At 43.1% G+C, this 16821-nt stretch overlaps 1 protein-coding gene across 2 annotated transcripts in view; it reads right to left on the bottom strand.

Moving 5' to 3' along the window:
* The window catches only part of EDARADD (EDAR associated via death domain), a 65530-nt gene that overhangs the window by 28533 nt on the left and 20176 nt on the right, over window positions 1–16821 (bottom strand). For both annotated transcript variants that reach the window (XM_036919318.2, XM_036919320.2), the window contains exon 4: window positions 12159–12217. In XM_036919318.2, the coding sequence (XP_036775213.2) occupies window positions 12159–12217 (59 nt within the window). The remainder of the gene's footprint in view (window positions 1–12158; window positions 12218–16821) is intronic.

Genomic DNA, 16821 nt, shown 5'->3' with positions numbered 1-16821 from the left:
TAATCAACAGAGCACTAAATGGTAATGTGAACAGCAGCCGTTAAGTCACATAATTAGAGCAGATAAAAAAGAGGACTGTACAATTTAATGATTAGTAAACAAAGTTCTCCTACCCTGCCCTTCAGAAATAATCACTAAGTGCTGGAAGGCAGGCATTTTGCCTTTGGCTTGAACATGTCTTGCCACAAATATTTTATTTTGACTTGGTCCAAAGGTAGAAATAAGTCAGACATAAGCATTAATAGGCAACATCAAGTTAGACTACAGATCTTCCTCCGTTTACGATGGCCTTCGTCCTATAAAACTCATTCTAAACTGAAAATACCCTAAGTTGAAATGCATTTAACACACCTAACCTACACCGTAGCCTCGCCTACCTGAAATGTGCTCAGGACACTTCCATTAGCCTCCAGTTGGTCAAACTCATCTATTACAAAGCCGATTTCATAACAGAGAGTTGACTATCTCATGTAGTTTACTGAAAAACTGAATAGTGTACCAAAATTGGAAAACACAAGGCTTGTGTGGGTAAAAAATGGTTGGAAGGATATTGTTGTTTACCCTCATGGCCATGTGGCCAACTGGGAGCTGTGGCTCGCAGCCACTGCCCAACATCATGACAGGGGGTCTGACTGCAAATCACTAGCCTGGGAAAAGACCCAAATGCAAAACCTGAAGTATGGTTTCCACTGAATGTGCATTGCTTTCACACCATCGTAAAGTCAAAAAATTGTAAGTTGAACAATTTTAAGTTAGTGACTATCTGTAGTATGACTTTTCTTTTAAAATTTCATCTCTGGGAGGTTCATTAAAGAGAAAAGCACTGAAGGGTGGTGATGGCTGTGGTTGGGTAGCATGAATCTGTAGAGGGAACAGCAGTTTGTGTTTCGTTCTTTCCTCCAGCAATCAAAAACAGAAAGCAGGTGGTCCTGGTTGACCCAAGCCTATGGCTTGGCAAGGCACATCCCAAAGTCAGCAAGAGCATCATCACCAAAATGCCTGGCAGGAGGAGGCTGGTGAGAGCTGAGCTCACCAGCAGAGGAGGGAGGGAAAGAAAGAAGAGACCAGGTTGGGTCAGAGAGCTGAACGTCAGAGCTGGAGGTGGAGGGTTTGTTCCCAGTGATCATGGGGTACGAGATGCGGTCATTCTCATGGATGGCACAGGCCGAGGGGGCAGGTCACTGAGATTGCTGCCTAGGATTCTAGAAAAAGTAAGATGACACAACCAGAGGAAGTACTAAATGGGATTAGAATCCAATCATTCTCTGTTTTAGGCAAAATTGTTCAGATTTGTCAATATCCAAATCAATTTCACCTGCTATCGCTCACTTTGAACTTCCTGGTGGTGAGTGTATCTGTCCATCCATTCTAGGGATGGCATGCCCTTCATCACCTTAGTAGAGCGAGAGGTCAACTCCGCAGGCTGGAGGGGAAGGTGGGCAAATGAAGAACAGAGGGAGGAGCTCAAGGCCAGGAGCGACTAGTACTTCAATCCAGAGAAAGGAGTTTTCCATTCTAGTGAAACCAACTCTGTGAAGTTCCTTCTGCCTCCTCTAACTGCCCAGACAGCTCAGTATCCAGGACCCTCTCATACAGCCTGTTTTAAGAACATGCAGTCGATTCAGACTGGTACATAGTGACTACTGGGCTGACGAGAGGCCCTCTCATGGAGTTAAACACACCAAATGTAGGCTCTTGGGAAAATTTTCTGGTTTTTCCAAGTAGAGAATGAGGTTCCTCTAAACTTCACATCAAGGATGAAGGAAACAACTACCATGTTTTCCTAAAACCAGAACTTCCAGATTTTTCCCTTAGAGAACAAACCAAAGTACTCACCAGTTCATTAAACAGATCTTGTTGGAGCTTGAAAGGATTGCTACATATTAAGCAGAGCAGGTAGGGGCCTGCTGGGCTGACTCATGTAAGATATCATCTACAGCAAATGCTGGTTGGGTCCATTCCCTATTATTATAATGCACATAATCGCTTCAGGTTTGCAGAAAGTCAGGTGGGCCAGTTGCTCTGCAAAGGCTGTTGGACAGGATTTTCCCAACAACCTCTCAGTCCAGCTTAAAGAAAGGAGCAACCTCCCCATGTACCAATTTTGTTCCAGTAGCTTTTATCCATGGTAGTCATTCAGAACCATAGAAAAGCCTAAAATCTCCCCAAAAGATTGCCCTTAGGCAAGGCAAGAGGCCTGGCAGCAACTGGTAACACCAGCTACTATGGCCTCAAAGTGGGGCATTGGGGATGGGCCTGGGGAAGTGATGCTAGACAAGGGCTTCAGTCCCAACTCTGTCACTCATCAGCTGCATCTCTGGTTCCCTCCTCTATAAAACAAATCATGAACATAATTTCTGCTGCCCCCTCCAGCTCCAAAGATGCCCTGTCTCTCTGAGTTGTCAGGATTAGCAATGGCTCAGCCAGCCCTGATTTAGAGCTGGATGGCACCGACTTAGGGAATCAGGCACAATAGGCAGGGCACGTGAGGGATCTGGGAGAAGGTGAGAACCCAGAGGCCCAAGAGGAAGGCACAGAGGGTAGGTGAGGGTCAAGGCCACAAGAAAGAGTCCCACTTAAGATACAAAATGTGCCTTTGGAAAGAAATGATCTCTGTTTCTTTGGTGAATAAACAAGATACAAGATTAGTCACAATCTTGGGCTGCTACTTCATCATCAGTCATGAACTAACATAGGCTTCTGGCTTACGATGGAGGGAGAGCTTCAGTCTTGGCCATCAGACTGTACCCTGTGTTGTGCTACGGACAGACTGGCAAGCTTGGCATCCCACAGCTTAAAAATTGGTTTGTGTCCCTACCCCCATTTACTCTGGGTAACATAATGTGGAACTTTATTTCTGAAAGACTTGTTTAATTTTGAAGAAATCACCAAGCTGTTCATAGGCTTTCAACATAAAATAGCATCTTCTTTTTATTTGGGGGCATTTATCACTAGGAACTGACTCTAGCTCTTATAACTTGTTCCGTGGAAGAACAAACCGGCAGTCTGGCCCACTAGGTTTAGTCTGTAAATACAGATGTAAATGTAGTCTAAGACACATATAGCCTTACATGGGAGGGGGAGTGGGGAAGATGGGAACTGCCACTCAGATGCTCACCACAGCAGTATTTAGAAGAGAAAAATGGCTTAAATAGTCTCAAGTCCCATAACAGGGATATTCTAACTAGCCTTATGGTATAGAATAGACTGTAACAGGATATGCAATGGATGTTTTCCTAGTGTCTTAAGAGTTCTGATGGGGGCCCCAGGCTGAGGACAATGGTATGCATCTATTCCACAGGAAGGTGCCGGGTAAACCCCAAAGGACCAGCTAAGAGGGCCCCTAAATGGTGGTATGATGCTTACCCCAACTCCACCTGCATCTTGTATAAGCAGATGAGATTCTTCTTAGTGGGAGAAGTGAGAGCTGTGGCTGCTTCCCTTCTCCACCCCCAAGGAGGAAGGGGAGGCGCTCTGCCAACCCAAGATCCCCACTGGACGGGGGTGCCTGATTGAAGGGGAACATCAGCCGCTCACTCCTCATGGGGATGTGCCTGTTCATCTGTGAATACTCTGGGCCCAGCCTTTCTGCCGGTAGGACAATGTGGAAGTGGGAAGCTGGAGCTGTCCCTGATGGGGGACTGTCTTGCCAATGGATTTCAGCCCCGGGCAAGTTCACTATGAATTCAATGTGACCAAAGAAATGATAGTAGAACATTCTTGGGGTGAAAGGGTTATGTCCAACTTTATTCCCACAGTGGCAGGTCAGTCACTAAAATCATGTTCACTCAGAGTGAGTCTGCCTGCATAGGGTCATTTTGAAAGGTTAATCAGTTCATTTAGATAACTGCTTGGAATAATTCTTGGTCTTAAAAATAACTGAAACTATTATGCATTTGATTACATCAAATTAACTTCTTATACAAAATGCTTGTGACACTGAATTAAGTGAAGAAAGAAAATTCCTTGCTGCAGAAGAGATGAATTTTCTTTGTATAGTGTGGTTATGTCTATACAAAACACAGTTACACCCGTGTGTGGATTAAGTGAAGGTTCCTGTGCCAGGATTCTCACCTGGCCCTGGTGGGCTACCTCACTACACAGGTGTGGGCAATACGTCGTTACTGACTCTGTGTAAAGAGCCCTGCCCAGTGCTCTGAGCAACATAGTGGCACGACTGCAAGGCTGCAGGAGAGCAGAGGCTGGAGTGGTGGCAGCACAGAGGACAGAGACTGAGACAGCTGTGTGAGTAGCAAGGCCCAGAGGCAGAGACTAGCATGCTGCATGCAGACTCACTCTGAGTGAACGGGATTCTAATGACTGACCTGCCACCGTGGGAATAAAGTTGGGTATAACCCTTTCACCCCAAGAATGTTCTACTGTCATTTCTTTGGCTACATTGAATTCACAGTGAATTTGTCTGGGCTGAAACCCACTGGCAAGACACCATGCAACGGGAAAAAAGAGGAAAAAATACTTCCCTCATCTTTTTTTGATAAGATCATTATTTTTATTATGGAAAAGTAATCATTTAACAGGAGGAATTTGTACTCCTGTTTCACAGTTACATTTAACATTTTTAAACAGATAGTGAGTGCTCACTGCCAGAAAGGCCTTGTGACTTGGCAAAGGATGAGTGAACATATACAGCTGGATCTCAGGGAGTAGAACCAAAGAGGAATGCACAGGAGAAGATATAAGATGACACACATAGATGGAACAAATGGCAAATAAAGCAAAATAGTTCACAGGAGTTGAGGTTAGCAGGTTGGGAAATGTCTGGTGCTCTTCTTGTGGCCAGTATGCATAATACCCCAGGTGCTGGCAGTTATGTATTCATCCACCCAGTCCACTTATGAAATGCCTACTGAGTATTAGATTCCATGATAAATGCTGCAACAGAATCAACACCGAGTCATTGCATGGTTGAATTGGGTCTCCCCACTTTCATATACTGGAGCCCCACCTCATACCTCAACATGGGACCTTATTTTGAAATAAGTTCTTTACAGAGATAAGCAAGTTCAAATGAAGCCTTAGGGTGAGCGCTAATCTGACTTGGCTGGTGTCCTTATAAAAGGGGAAATCTGTAGACAGACACCCACACAGGGCCATACCTGGCAGCAGGAAGGAGCACCCACACGTGCCAAGTGAAGAGCCTCCCCCTTCCTGTGGGTGCAGGGCCTCACCCCACCTCCTCGCTCTAGCTGCACAGTGAAATTCCTGCACATTAAGAAATGTCAATGCTTGCAGCCTACTCCAGACCACTTCAGCTAGAATCTCTGGGGCATGAGACCCAGAAATGGGTATATTATAAAGATTCCCCAAGTGATGTTAATGTGCAGTCAGGGTCCAGAACCACAGCCTCAGCAGATAACAGGTGGGCACTAAAACTTTCAGTAAGAAAATTTAATCTGTTTTCTGTGGGCCACTAATAAGTCTTCCCATGTTTTTTAAATCTGCGCTTAGGGATTCTCATGATGGCCTATTGTGCCAGATCACACAGCAGCTAGTGGATGCAGGCGGGACCCCTGCCCCTCCCAGGGCCAATATCTGAAGCACCTTTTATGTGCAAAGCAATGTGCCAGGCTTGTGGATTATCCAAAAATGGCCAAATAGGGGAGGATGGCAAGAGGATATGACAGATGAAGTGGAACAGGCACATTAACTTCAACTGTAGATTTATGTGAAGATAAACTAAGATTATTCATACATCAACCTTGCTATGGAATAGATGAATTTAATCCATGGCAGACCCTTTATCCTTCCTGGTCAGTGATTTCAGGTGGGGGCAGGGAGGGGAGTGCATCTGAATCACACATGAAACTTTTAGGTCTAGGAAGGTTCTGCTTGTCCTCTGCTGCTCTGGGAGCCCAGAGCTCCTGTACTACTTCCTTCCCTCTGCTTTGCCTGCCTTTCTTCTCAGTGATGCCTAGCAGGGTGGTCTCACTAATGCCTCTCCACTTCCCCAGTTCCCCCCAAATAACAGGACTCACCCATTGCAGGAGAGAGTCCTGGAAAACCCCCGAGAGCCTCAGTCTTGGGGCACATGGGCCTGGGTGAGCCCCTGAGACCAGTGCCTCGAGGTGTGTTTGTTACCCTGCATGTGCTGCCAGCTCAGCTCCTCCATGGGCTCCTGGTGGCGGAGCGGGGCTGCTTGGACCTGAGCTCACGTGCTGACCCTGGGTGCTCTCCATATCTGCTTTGTCTGTGTTCTCTAACACTTCCTAAAAACCCGTTTGCTCTGGTGCCCTGCAGACAGCACAGCTTGCTTCTGACTCCCTATTGCAAATGGTGACTCCTGCCTGGTCTTGGTGCTCCCTGCGCCCTCCCCTGCTCCATTCTTCTCTGCAGCACTCTTTACTATTAGAAACATTCTGCACAGTACAGATTTGTACATGGCTGTTCTGTTTATTCCTTACACCCCATAAAGCATTTATGAGCTTGATGACATTTAAGAGCTTAAAATGATTACTTTGCTTCCCCTTGCCTGCTATTTTCCTGTATTTGATCGTGGACCCTCCACTGCCAGGTCACCAACTGGGATTCTCCAAAGAAGATTACCCTTCCTGCCTCTTCAGTCCCAAGTCTGGACAGACACTGAATCCTTTTCATCTCATCTTCAAAATGTGTTGTTTTTGGTCCTTGTTTTGTCCTGTTTTCAAAGATTTTTAAGAGTTGAATCGTGTCCCCCCAAAAGAGATGTTTTGGGATCCTAACCCCAAGTTCCTCGGAGATGGCTGCATTTGGAGACAGGCTCTTTATAGAGGTCATCAAGTTAAGGTGGGGTCATGAGAGTGGGCCCTAGAATAGTATAACTGGGGTCTTTATGAGAAGGGGTCATTTGGACACACAGGCAGACATGTACAGATGGAAGACGATGTGAAAAGACAGGGAGCAGAGGGCCCCCCACAAGCCTGGGGCAGGGCCTGGGACAGACCCTTCCCTCAGAGACCCCAAAAGGATCAACCCTACCCCCACCGTGACCTCAGACCTATAGGCTCCAGAGCTGGGAGACAATGCATTTCCACTGTGTGAGCCCCCCATTTGTGGGCTTTGCCACAGTGGCCCTAGCAGATAACTACTATGGATGTTCCTCACTTGCACTGTCCTGTAATTCTCCCTTCCACACCTGCATCCAAGTGCTGGAGATGACACGCCTGGGTGAGCGCAACAGCCACTGGGGTGTACCAGCCTCAGTCTTTCTTCCCACCCATCCTCTGGACAAGTCCCTGCTAGGAGAACCTTTCCAAGACTGTGCTTATCCCATCATTCCACAGAAGACCCTTCCAGGAACTCCCCAGGGCCCAGGAGATGGAGTCCATATGCCCACCTTGGCTGGCACCCAGGCTCCCACTAGAGCAGCGGCCCTTCCCAGAGTCCTGTTCAGAGGACGTGTTGGCTGCCCAGGGCTGTAACACAGATGGAACACTGGCGGTGGAAGAAACAAGTGTTTCTCTATTCAAAGGAGTTTGCTTACCCATTGAATGAACTCAATCAGGTATCCCTTCCCCCTCTAAGAATCTAAGGGGGAGTTTCTTAGCTTGCTTGCCTATAAAGCCTCCATCCTGGGAGTCTCCTTCCACACACCTCCTCTGCTTTCCTGGCTGGGAGTTCTTGATGCTAAATGCTTAACACTGTAAGTGCTAAGTGTTCACCATCGCATGCATCCCCAGCACTTTAGACAGTGGTGGTCCTATGTTCCTGGCACTCAGATACCTGATGAATGGATGAACAGATGTTTCACCAGCTAGTCCCCTGCAATCTATTTCCAGTTAATCAAACTCTATCTTACCACTGCCTGGTCCATGAAGGCCTATGGCCTCCCTGCTAGATGAACACAACAAATTTTTTAGCCTCCTAATATCCTGGCTAGATTTCCTCCCTTCCTGCCCCATTCAAGTGTCATTATTCAAGGCACAACTCAAATCTGAAGTTAACTAACTGGTCTTTACATCTAAAAAGAATGCTTATATCTTTGCCCATTCAGCCTTCTTTCAGTCCTGCCTCTGAAAAAAGGCTGAGGTTATTTTTTAAATGCTGACTCATCCATCTATGCCTTTGATAACTGTATTTATCTAACGTATTTATAGATATGTGCACATATATCCTATCTTCCCTGCCAGGTTACAAATTCCTTGAGGGAAATCAGTATGCTTCATGTTATCAGTATTTCCTTAGAAAATTAATCCTCTATCTTCCACGGGGAAAAAAAATCCCATTAATTTGTCTACTTCTTTCTGTTCTCCCTCAGTTTTTAATATCTCTATTCCTGAGGATACCTTACCCTTCAAACTCCGATGTTTCCCATCCTGAAAAAGAAGCTATTTCTGTATTTCTCACCACTCTCAAATAAGGGTTTGCTATTCTCCCTTGCTACCTTAATGGATTTGACAGAACTGCATGACCTTCCTTATTACCCACTAACTCCGTGAACCATGCAATTATGTTTGTCTCTATCACTGACTTACTTTCTAGAGGGTCCCAGTAACATCTGAATGGACAGATCCCAGGGTGTCCTTGTAGGCCTCCCCGTGGACCATATCGTGTCCCCTGGTGAAGCTGACAGACCTCTCCTTGGCACTTGAGGTGGTGCCCAATCCCGGCCTTCCCTCTCTTTATCCAGCACATATGTGCTGAGACTCCCTGTATACTGGGCATGGGGAGACCAACAAGAGCAGAAAGGCACAGCGGTCCTTGCTCGCAGGGAGATGACAACACCACCCACACACGTGTAACTACAAGCTGGCTAGTGCAAGGAAGGGAAGGAGTTGCCTTGACCACAGACAGCGTTCTTCTCTGTCTGCTCCTGTCTGCTTCTGAGCCCCTTTCTTCCTCAGCCTCTAAAACAAGGTGTTCACCAAGGTTCCATGCTTGGCACACCTCTCTGCTTTCTTGCGAGGCCTCTCTCCTCGACATGCTCACCCACTCTCATGGCTTCACCTGGGACCTCCTGCTGCATAACCCCTGTGCTAACACCCAGTGCTGACCCTCCACCACTCACCGGCACCGCCACCAATCTCACACAGCCGAACTCTACAGACCTTTATCTTCTTTTCTGAAAGTCAATCCTAACAACACATGAAGCTTACCTTCTTCCTGAATTCTGTATTTATATTATTGGTAGCAACCATCTCCTGGTCACAGGCTTAAAACCTACTTAGTCTGATCTTCTCTCCAGTTCCCCTGGGGGTCCCGGGTATGCTCATGGGACCAACCCTTAAGCCCCTTCCTTCTACCCCTGTCTGGCATTCGAGGCTCTGGGGCCTTGCCTCCAACTCATCTTTCAGCCTCATCACCTCTGATCTCCCAGTACTTCAGTTCCAGAAGGAGTATTTGTCCCTCTCACCCCAGAGCCTTCACTTCCACCAGTCCTCTCCCAGGAATGCTCCCGCCCTGCCCTCAGACACTCATCTGGAATCTATTTCTGTGTCACAGATAACAGAACCACATGGCCATTCAAACTGATGGTGAGGCCATGTAACGAACTGGGTAAAATATTTGTAAGCTAATATAACAAAAGCAAGATAAAAATTGTTGCAAAGTTCTCGTATTTATTCATATGAAAAAATACATAAGGGAATACATACATCAAAATAACAAAAATAGCTGTATCAGAGTAGTGGAATTGTAGACGAGTTTTTTAATTTCTATAGATTCTACATTTTATTTAGTGTGGTTTTTAAACCACATTTTTATTTAAGATAGTTTTAGATTTTTAGAAAATTTGAGAAGACAGTATAACAGTTCCCTATACTCAGTTTCCTTTATCATTAACATCTTATATTAGTAGGCTACTTCCATCACAACTAAATAAACCAGTAATTCAGTGGGGTTTTTAAAACCCAAGAAGCACTTTAGTTTGGTAGAACTAAATAAACAACATAACTAAGGGAAAGTGTCATTCTTTCCATAGCCTCTAACTCCACACTGCCATCCTAATATTTACTTTTTTCCTTGCTTTTATTGTTACTTTGGTCTCCTCTTGGCATGGATTCTTGGCAACAAACTGGAACGAATTTTGCTTTACTCTCATTTGCCAGGTATCTGTGCATGTAGTTATAGTTGTTAAAACTTTATTGTTGGATAAAGGTTCTGGGAAATGTTTGCTTTAACATAAAGTACCATGGAAAATGTTTAAACACACGAACTGTACCCACATTGAGAATCTGATGTGTGTGCCCTGCCTGGGGTCTATCTCCTCCCTGCCCCTCCTACTTTTTCTTTTTATGTCCAAGAATACCCAGTCCTGATCTGGTCTCAGAGCAAATGTTCAACAAATACCAGCTGTAATAAACTGTACAAGTAAGGAAGCTGTAACAGATGGGGTATTGACTTTAAATTATTCAAAGTAAAGGATTTTTTATAAAATTTTGTCTGAGATGTCAAACTTTGATCTTTGACAACAGAATACCACAGAGTTTTTCCTTAGCATCATTCAAAACAGGAGGCTAAAATTAAATCTCAGCAAAAGAGAATTTTAGTTTTCAAATGTTAAAAGTCACCCAAACAGCAAATATTAAATTTTCTAGAAAACATATTTTCAGCTTGCTATATGTCTGAGCTGTAGAATATGAATGGTGGGGTTTTTTTGTTTGTTTGTTTTTAAACGTTTCTTCCCCAGTGAGTTTTCTTTGTTCTGATTGTCAAGTTGGTTTCGAAGAATCTTCCTGGATATCTAGCAGTTAGAACAAATCCTATAGCTTACACAAAGAAATAACTACCTGAAGTAGCTACATGCAGTCCTACTTTTTCTAGGAATACCAGACATTCTGTTTTATGACAGAATTTTTTAAAAATCTCAAATAGGCTTTTCTCCTTTTTTAGTTGATAAATTTTAGGATAACCTGGAACTTCATACAGCCAGACTATAACATTAAAATTAGAAAAACACTGAATGGTGCCCCAACTACATTCTCTACCTAATCTTAAATGGTTTTGGACATTCCTAAAAGCAAACTAAATAAACAATGTAGCATTCTTGTATCTTGAAGGGCTTCTATATCAGGTCCCAAAATAGGTGAGGAGCAAAACTTTAGTGAACAAATTAAGGATTGCAAGAAAAGAAAAATGTATATCTTAGGTTTACTAAGCTTAAATTTAAGTCCAAAGTCAATCATTAGACTGTAATTCCAAGGAAAATGCTGAGTGTCAGGAACAACAAAGAATATGATGCTTCCCGTAAGTGACTGAAGACCCTCACATCAAGATTAAAAACAGCACCATTGACAATTTTCAAGAGAGCTGTGTTTATAATTAAAATTACTTGTTTTATCATCTATTGTACATCTCTGCTTTATTAAAAAAGTGATTTGACTAAGAGTACCACTATTAATGATTTATTACATATTGATGTTTTATGAGCAAGCCTAAACAAAACTTCAAGTTTGTTAAAAGTTAAAGTGGTACCATGGAAGAGGAGCAGGACCAAACCAGCCTGTGTTGAGGCAAAACATGCTTTGTAAGACCTTCAACGCCCTAAATATAGTTTAGCAGATGTGAAGTATTGGGCAATTTTGATAATGAGCTTTGAGGGAGTGAAAAGAAATGGACTGAACAGAACAAGAAGTACAAACGTGTGTACTGTGACCCAAGGAAGCTTCTGGAAGGATATACCTCAAAAGGGAACAGTGGAATGATAGGCAACTTTCCATTTGGGGGCTACATTTTTGTCCCATCTGAAGTTTAAAATAACCAACATTCTTTTTAAGTCAGAAAACAATAAATGTATTTCCTTTTTGGAAAAAAGACAATAGGAATACTATGTTAAAGTCTGACTTCTGATATCTAAAAAAGTGAAAGTTTTATGAAAACTACCAAAATATTATTAAACTATCCAGTTAAGCTGTAGTTTAAAAAGTTCCCTTTCACAGCATACCAACGACATCTGAAAGACAGCAACTCTCCTTCTAAACTCACTAACATTGCTTTCACCATATTGATAAATACTTATTTCAAAGAACAGATTCCAGCTACCATAGTTACTAAAAGTAACAGGTTGTATAGACAGGCTGCATAACTGTGATGCTTAAAGACCGTTTCCAAACTTATTTTATCTCTTCTTCTTTATATTTAAAGCTCTAGAAGATAATTCCTAAGAAATCTTGGTTAGATTAGCTTGTATCTAAGGGTAAAAATATAATTGAAATCATTCTTACCTGGTGTTGCACATCAGAATTTGTTGGGCAGTTCAAAGTAACTGGATCACACTCTTCAGCTAGGGAAAGGGAAAAAAAAAAAAAAGACAAAGATTGATATAGAAAGTATATACTCTGTGGTGTAAGGCCTAATGAAGACTGTACATTGTGTTTTGTTCTGACGGCCGGTAAGAACAGCAGGGGCCTGACTGCAGATTCCCCTCCGAACCCTGCTCTGTGGATCAGGCCCTCTGGCAGAGCAAGTTCCTTCCTGAGGGGACTGGGCACAGCTCCTATTTATCCTTGAGTAGTGGGTTCCAGTTCCCTGCCACCCACAGAATTATTCTCCCTTGGGAACCAGGGAGCACGTTGTCCTCTTGATACTACAATACTTGTCCCTGTGGTTTAGCCTGTGGTGGTTCACTGTGCTCGCAAGGGCAACCCGCATGTGACCCTGCGGGGCATGCAGTATCCTTTCCCCGAGGCTGTGCGTGTGACTCATGAACTTCTGTCCATATGTCTGTCCAGGGGCAGGTGTCATGTGTTTGGCCATCCCCATAACCCCAGGGCAGGATCCCTCCATCACTAGGGAGGTGAATAAGAGACATTTCAAAACATGTTCCCCTCTGATGAACATTACATCAGATCCCACTGTGTTTGTTCAGTTGTCTCATGTTTTACTCAGCCTTTCAGATAGAGGAGTGGGATCATACTTGCCCTGATGTCTCACCCTTCTAAAAGCCAAACCCAGACTCTTTCAGTTCTATTGTTAAAGTGGGGATTGCCAGTGAAAGTCAAAGGAAACTGATATGTGTGTGAAATATTTAACCCTTCCAAAATTAACTGTTAGGTAAGAACTCCTATTCTCAGGGTGTCATACATATGTGTTAGCTTTACAGCTCCCCAGCTTGTGGTGATGACTGTACAAATGAGTTAAAAACTGAATTTTTGTTCCATCAGATTTCAATCTTCACAGAATTCAACATCATACTCTAAACTTAAAGTTGACAGAAATATAGTATGTTATGAAAGAAAGTGTCATGTAAACTTTTCAAAGTCACAAAGCCTTAAAACAGAATCCTTTAAATTCTCTAACTTTAAAATGTGGGGTCCAAAAGTGAAGACTGAATGAGAGATTGATGGATTCGTCTGTTTATTTTTTATATTCATTAACATTCCTTCACCTATAATATATGGGGCAGCTAGAGATTTGTTCAAATAAGGAGAGTCTATTCATTGTTTCCTACACAATTCGAACTAAGGGACATTTTTTTCCTTATTATATTACCCGAGAAAGCTAAACTAAAGCATGGTCTTTAGCTAAGATTCTATGAGTTATCTTTTAAAGCTAAAGCAGCAGAGATCTTGTCTAGACTTGTGTTTCTCAAGAAACTGTCCCAGGCTCTCTTGCATCCAAGTCACCTGGGCTGCCTGCTAACAGCGCAGATTCCTGGGCTCCACTCCACACCTCTTTTACTGGAATCTCCAGTTCCCCAGAAATCTGACATTGACTGGGTAGCCCACAGAGTTCTGATGCACATTAGTGTGATGCTTCACAGCAAAAGGTCATGGATGTGTGATTTCTGTCATACTAATTCTCACAATGGCTAATGTCATAATTGCTAACAAGCCTTTTTCATAAAAGTGGGTTTTTTCCCAATACAATCACAATTTGAATTTAAATAGTTAACTTTTCTCCTGTGGTACCTCAAACACTCCTTTGGTTATGTCCCTCTCCCTCACCTCTGCCCTCCACAAAAGAAAACAAATTTGCAGAATGGTCACCTCTGTATTCATGACATAATTTGGGGGAGGAAGGTTGATTTTTAGTTTATTGTAATAGGAGTTTCCCAAGAGAGTCTCGATCCAGGCTGGGTGGGAGGGAGTATACTTAGGAATGAGCATGATCAGGCCACCCAGCAATCATGCAGGTGGTAGGGGGGTTTAGTGTCCTGTCAGAGCAAGGAAACCTGTTGACAAAATCCTATCTGTCTGTGAGGTGAGACATAATATAAAATGCAACATATTGGCTCGTTAGTTTTAGGGCAAATATTTTTGCTTATGCATTATTTTAATGAATTTCATAGTTTATTTTCTCTTAACTTTTTCAAACTGAGTGGCTTCTACATTTAGTTAAAAATTGCTCTAAAAGGCCCTACCCCCAAATATCATCTATGCTTAAGTTCAAATTCCTCAAAACTATTAATAATAGAATCAACTTAATTTACTTCATTTTAACTTAAAATATACCATAAAGTTTTTTAAACAAAAGAGAAGGGCAGTAACACCATAGAAAATGAAGATTATGAAATCTTGATGGACTCAAGATGTATTTATGGGCAATTTACTCTCACTATGAATGGTGGATCAAAAATCAAAATTCCTTTTCCAAAGACCATTTTTCTCTCAAGATGGTAAGAGTCACGTTCCCATCAGAACACTCTTGCCAGCAGTTTCTATGAGAAATCAGAAATTCTGTGATATAAAATAAACCCCAATCTTAAACTAGTCCTAAGTTCAGGACCAGCAGGCGCTCACAGAACACTTATCAGAAAAGAGGTCCAACAGAATGAACCCTCTGAAATTTCTAGATTTCCAGAGTTGATTTATGGTAAAGCCACATTATTCAGAACCACTCTAATATGGACCATGTTAAGGAACAGCTTTAGAATGTCCATGAATAAAGTAGGAATATAGAAGAAATGTAAGATTTTGTGAAACATGCTTAGTCTGCTTAAGAAAATAAAACTAGAGGACATTTTAACCATATGGAAATAGTTTAAACTTAATTACAAATGACTCTGTTAAATAAAGTAGGCCCCCCTAGAATTCACTTACATGTTGGAGTTGGAGTTTGTACTTACTATAGTTTGATTACATTTACTTTTAAATCTATAAATTAGTCACTTCACTAATTCATATGGGTTTTCTTTCCCTAAAAACTTCAATGAGATAAGTACCATAAACTTTTAATGATGATATTGGCCCCATTATAGTATGTTAAAGAAAATACTAGCAAACATGAAATTGTTCTGTTATTGAGTGCAAATGTTGGAGTAAACTTTTAAATTTCTGGCCATCAGAGAGAATTAGAGAGGGCAGTGTGAGAGGTGAGACTGAGGCCTCCTCCTAAAACCACATATAATACAAAAATATACATAATACAACTAATCCTGAAAGAGCAACAGGAAAAAAGACTGGGCCAGATTGCACACACCTGGAGAAAAGAACAGACCTCATGGAACAGGGTAACATACCAAAGCTGTGATCCAGTAGGACCCAAGCCCTTCCTCCACACCAGCTCACTGGCAGGAGGAAGAGAAACAGAGCAGGGAGGGAGTGGAGGCCTGGGACTGCTGAACACCTAGCTCTGGAGATCTGTTCTGTGAGCACGAACCAACATTGCATGGTGCTCTGGTGATTAGTGAGGTTGGAAAGCTAAGACAGTTGGAATATTTGGAGAGACTGAGATTCTAGCCATTTGTGGAGAACAGGGATCCATATCTGGCTGCTTTGGGACAAAAGAAAGGCAGGCAGTCTGAGAGACTTCCTAACAGCGAGAGGGCTGCTAAAGGGGTAAGAATTTCACAGGGCTTACTGCTCAGGAGAAAGGACAGGTAGACAAAATTGTCCGGGTGCACTCTGCCCAGCAGGTTGGGAACTTTCAGGAGCTTCAGAGGCTCCATCCCCCTGGCTGGATACGCAGCTCCAAGGCCCGCCACCATGACACACAGCCTGCTGTGCCCTCCTTCCAGCCAGCCCACCCCTGGCTCACAAACCAGCAGCCCCTGCCCTGGTGTCAGACCAGCCAGAGGGAAGCCCCACCTACAGCAGCTACAATCACAAAGCATAGAGGCTTACACCTGTGTGTTCGGCCCACTGATTCTGGCAGTGGAGACATGCACAGCAGTCGGGAAACAGGAAACAGCTCTTTCCTTCCCCCAGGCACCAGCACCACTCCCCTGCAACCCCTGACCTCAGTCCAGGGGCTGAGCAGTTCCAGAGACAAGAGCTTCTGGGCACTAGAGGGCACTACATAGAAACACGAAACGTCAAAGGAACCTGGTTCAGACCAAAATCTCACAAACCCCCAAAAAAGGCCCAAATGAAACTGAACTCACCAATCTTCCTATAAAAGAGTTCAGAATAAAAATCATAAACATGCTCATGGAGGGACAGAAAAATATTCAAGAACTCAGGGACAAAGTCCAGTCAGAGATCCAATCATTAAGGAATATAATGGAGGGTTTTAAAAGCAGATTTGATATGGTGGAGGAGATGATAAATGACATAGAAATTAGAGAAGAGGAATACAAAGAAGCTGAGGCACAGAGAGAAAAAAGGATCTCTAAGAATGAAAGAATATTGAGAGAACTGTGTGACCAACCCAAATGGAACAATATTCACATTATAGGGGTACCAGAAGCAGAAGAGAGAGAAAAAGTTATAGAAAGTGTCTTTGAGGAGGTAATTGCTGAAAACTTCCCCAATCTGGGGAAGGAGATAGTCTCTCAGGACATGATGGTGCACAGATCTCCCAAAACAAGGGACCCAAGGAAGACAATACCAAGACATATAATAATTAAAATGGCAAAGATCAAGGATAAGGACAGACTATTAAAAGCAGCCAGAGAGAGAAACAAGATTACATACAAAGCCCATCAGGCTATCATCAGACTTCTCA

Source organism: Manis pentadactyla, chromosome 8 (assembly GCF_030020395.1).
Source record: "Manis pentadactyla isolate mManPen7 chromosome 8, mManPen7.hap1, whole genome shotgun sequence".
Classification (NCBI taxonomy): domain Eukaryota; kingdom Metazoa; phylum Chordata; class Mammalia; order Pholidota; family Manidae; genus Manis; species Manis pentadactyla.
This window is presented reverse-complemented; position numbering and strand designations above follow the sequence as displayed.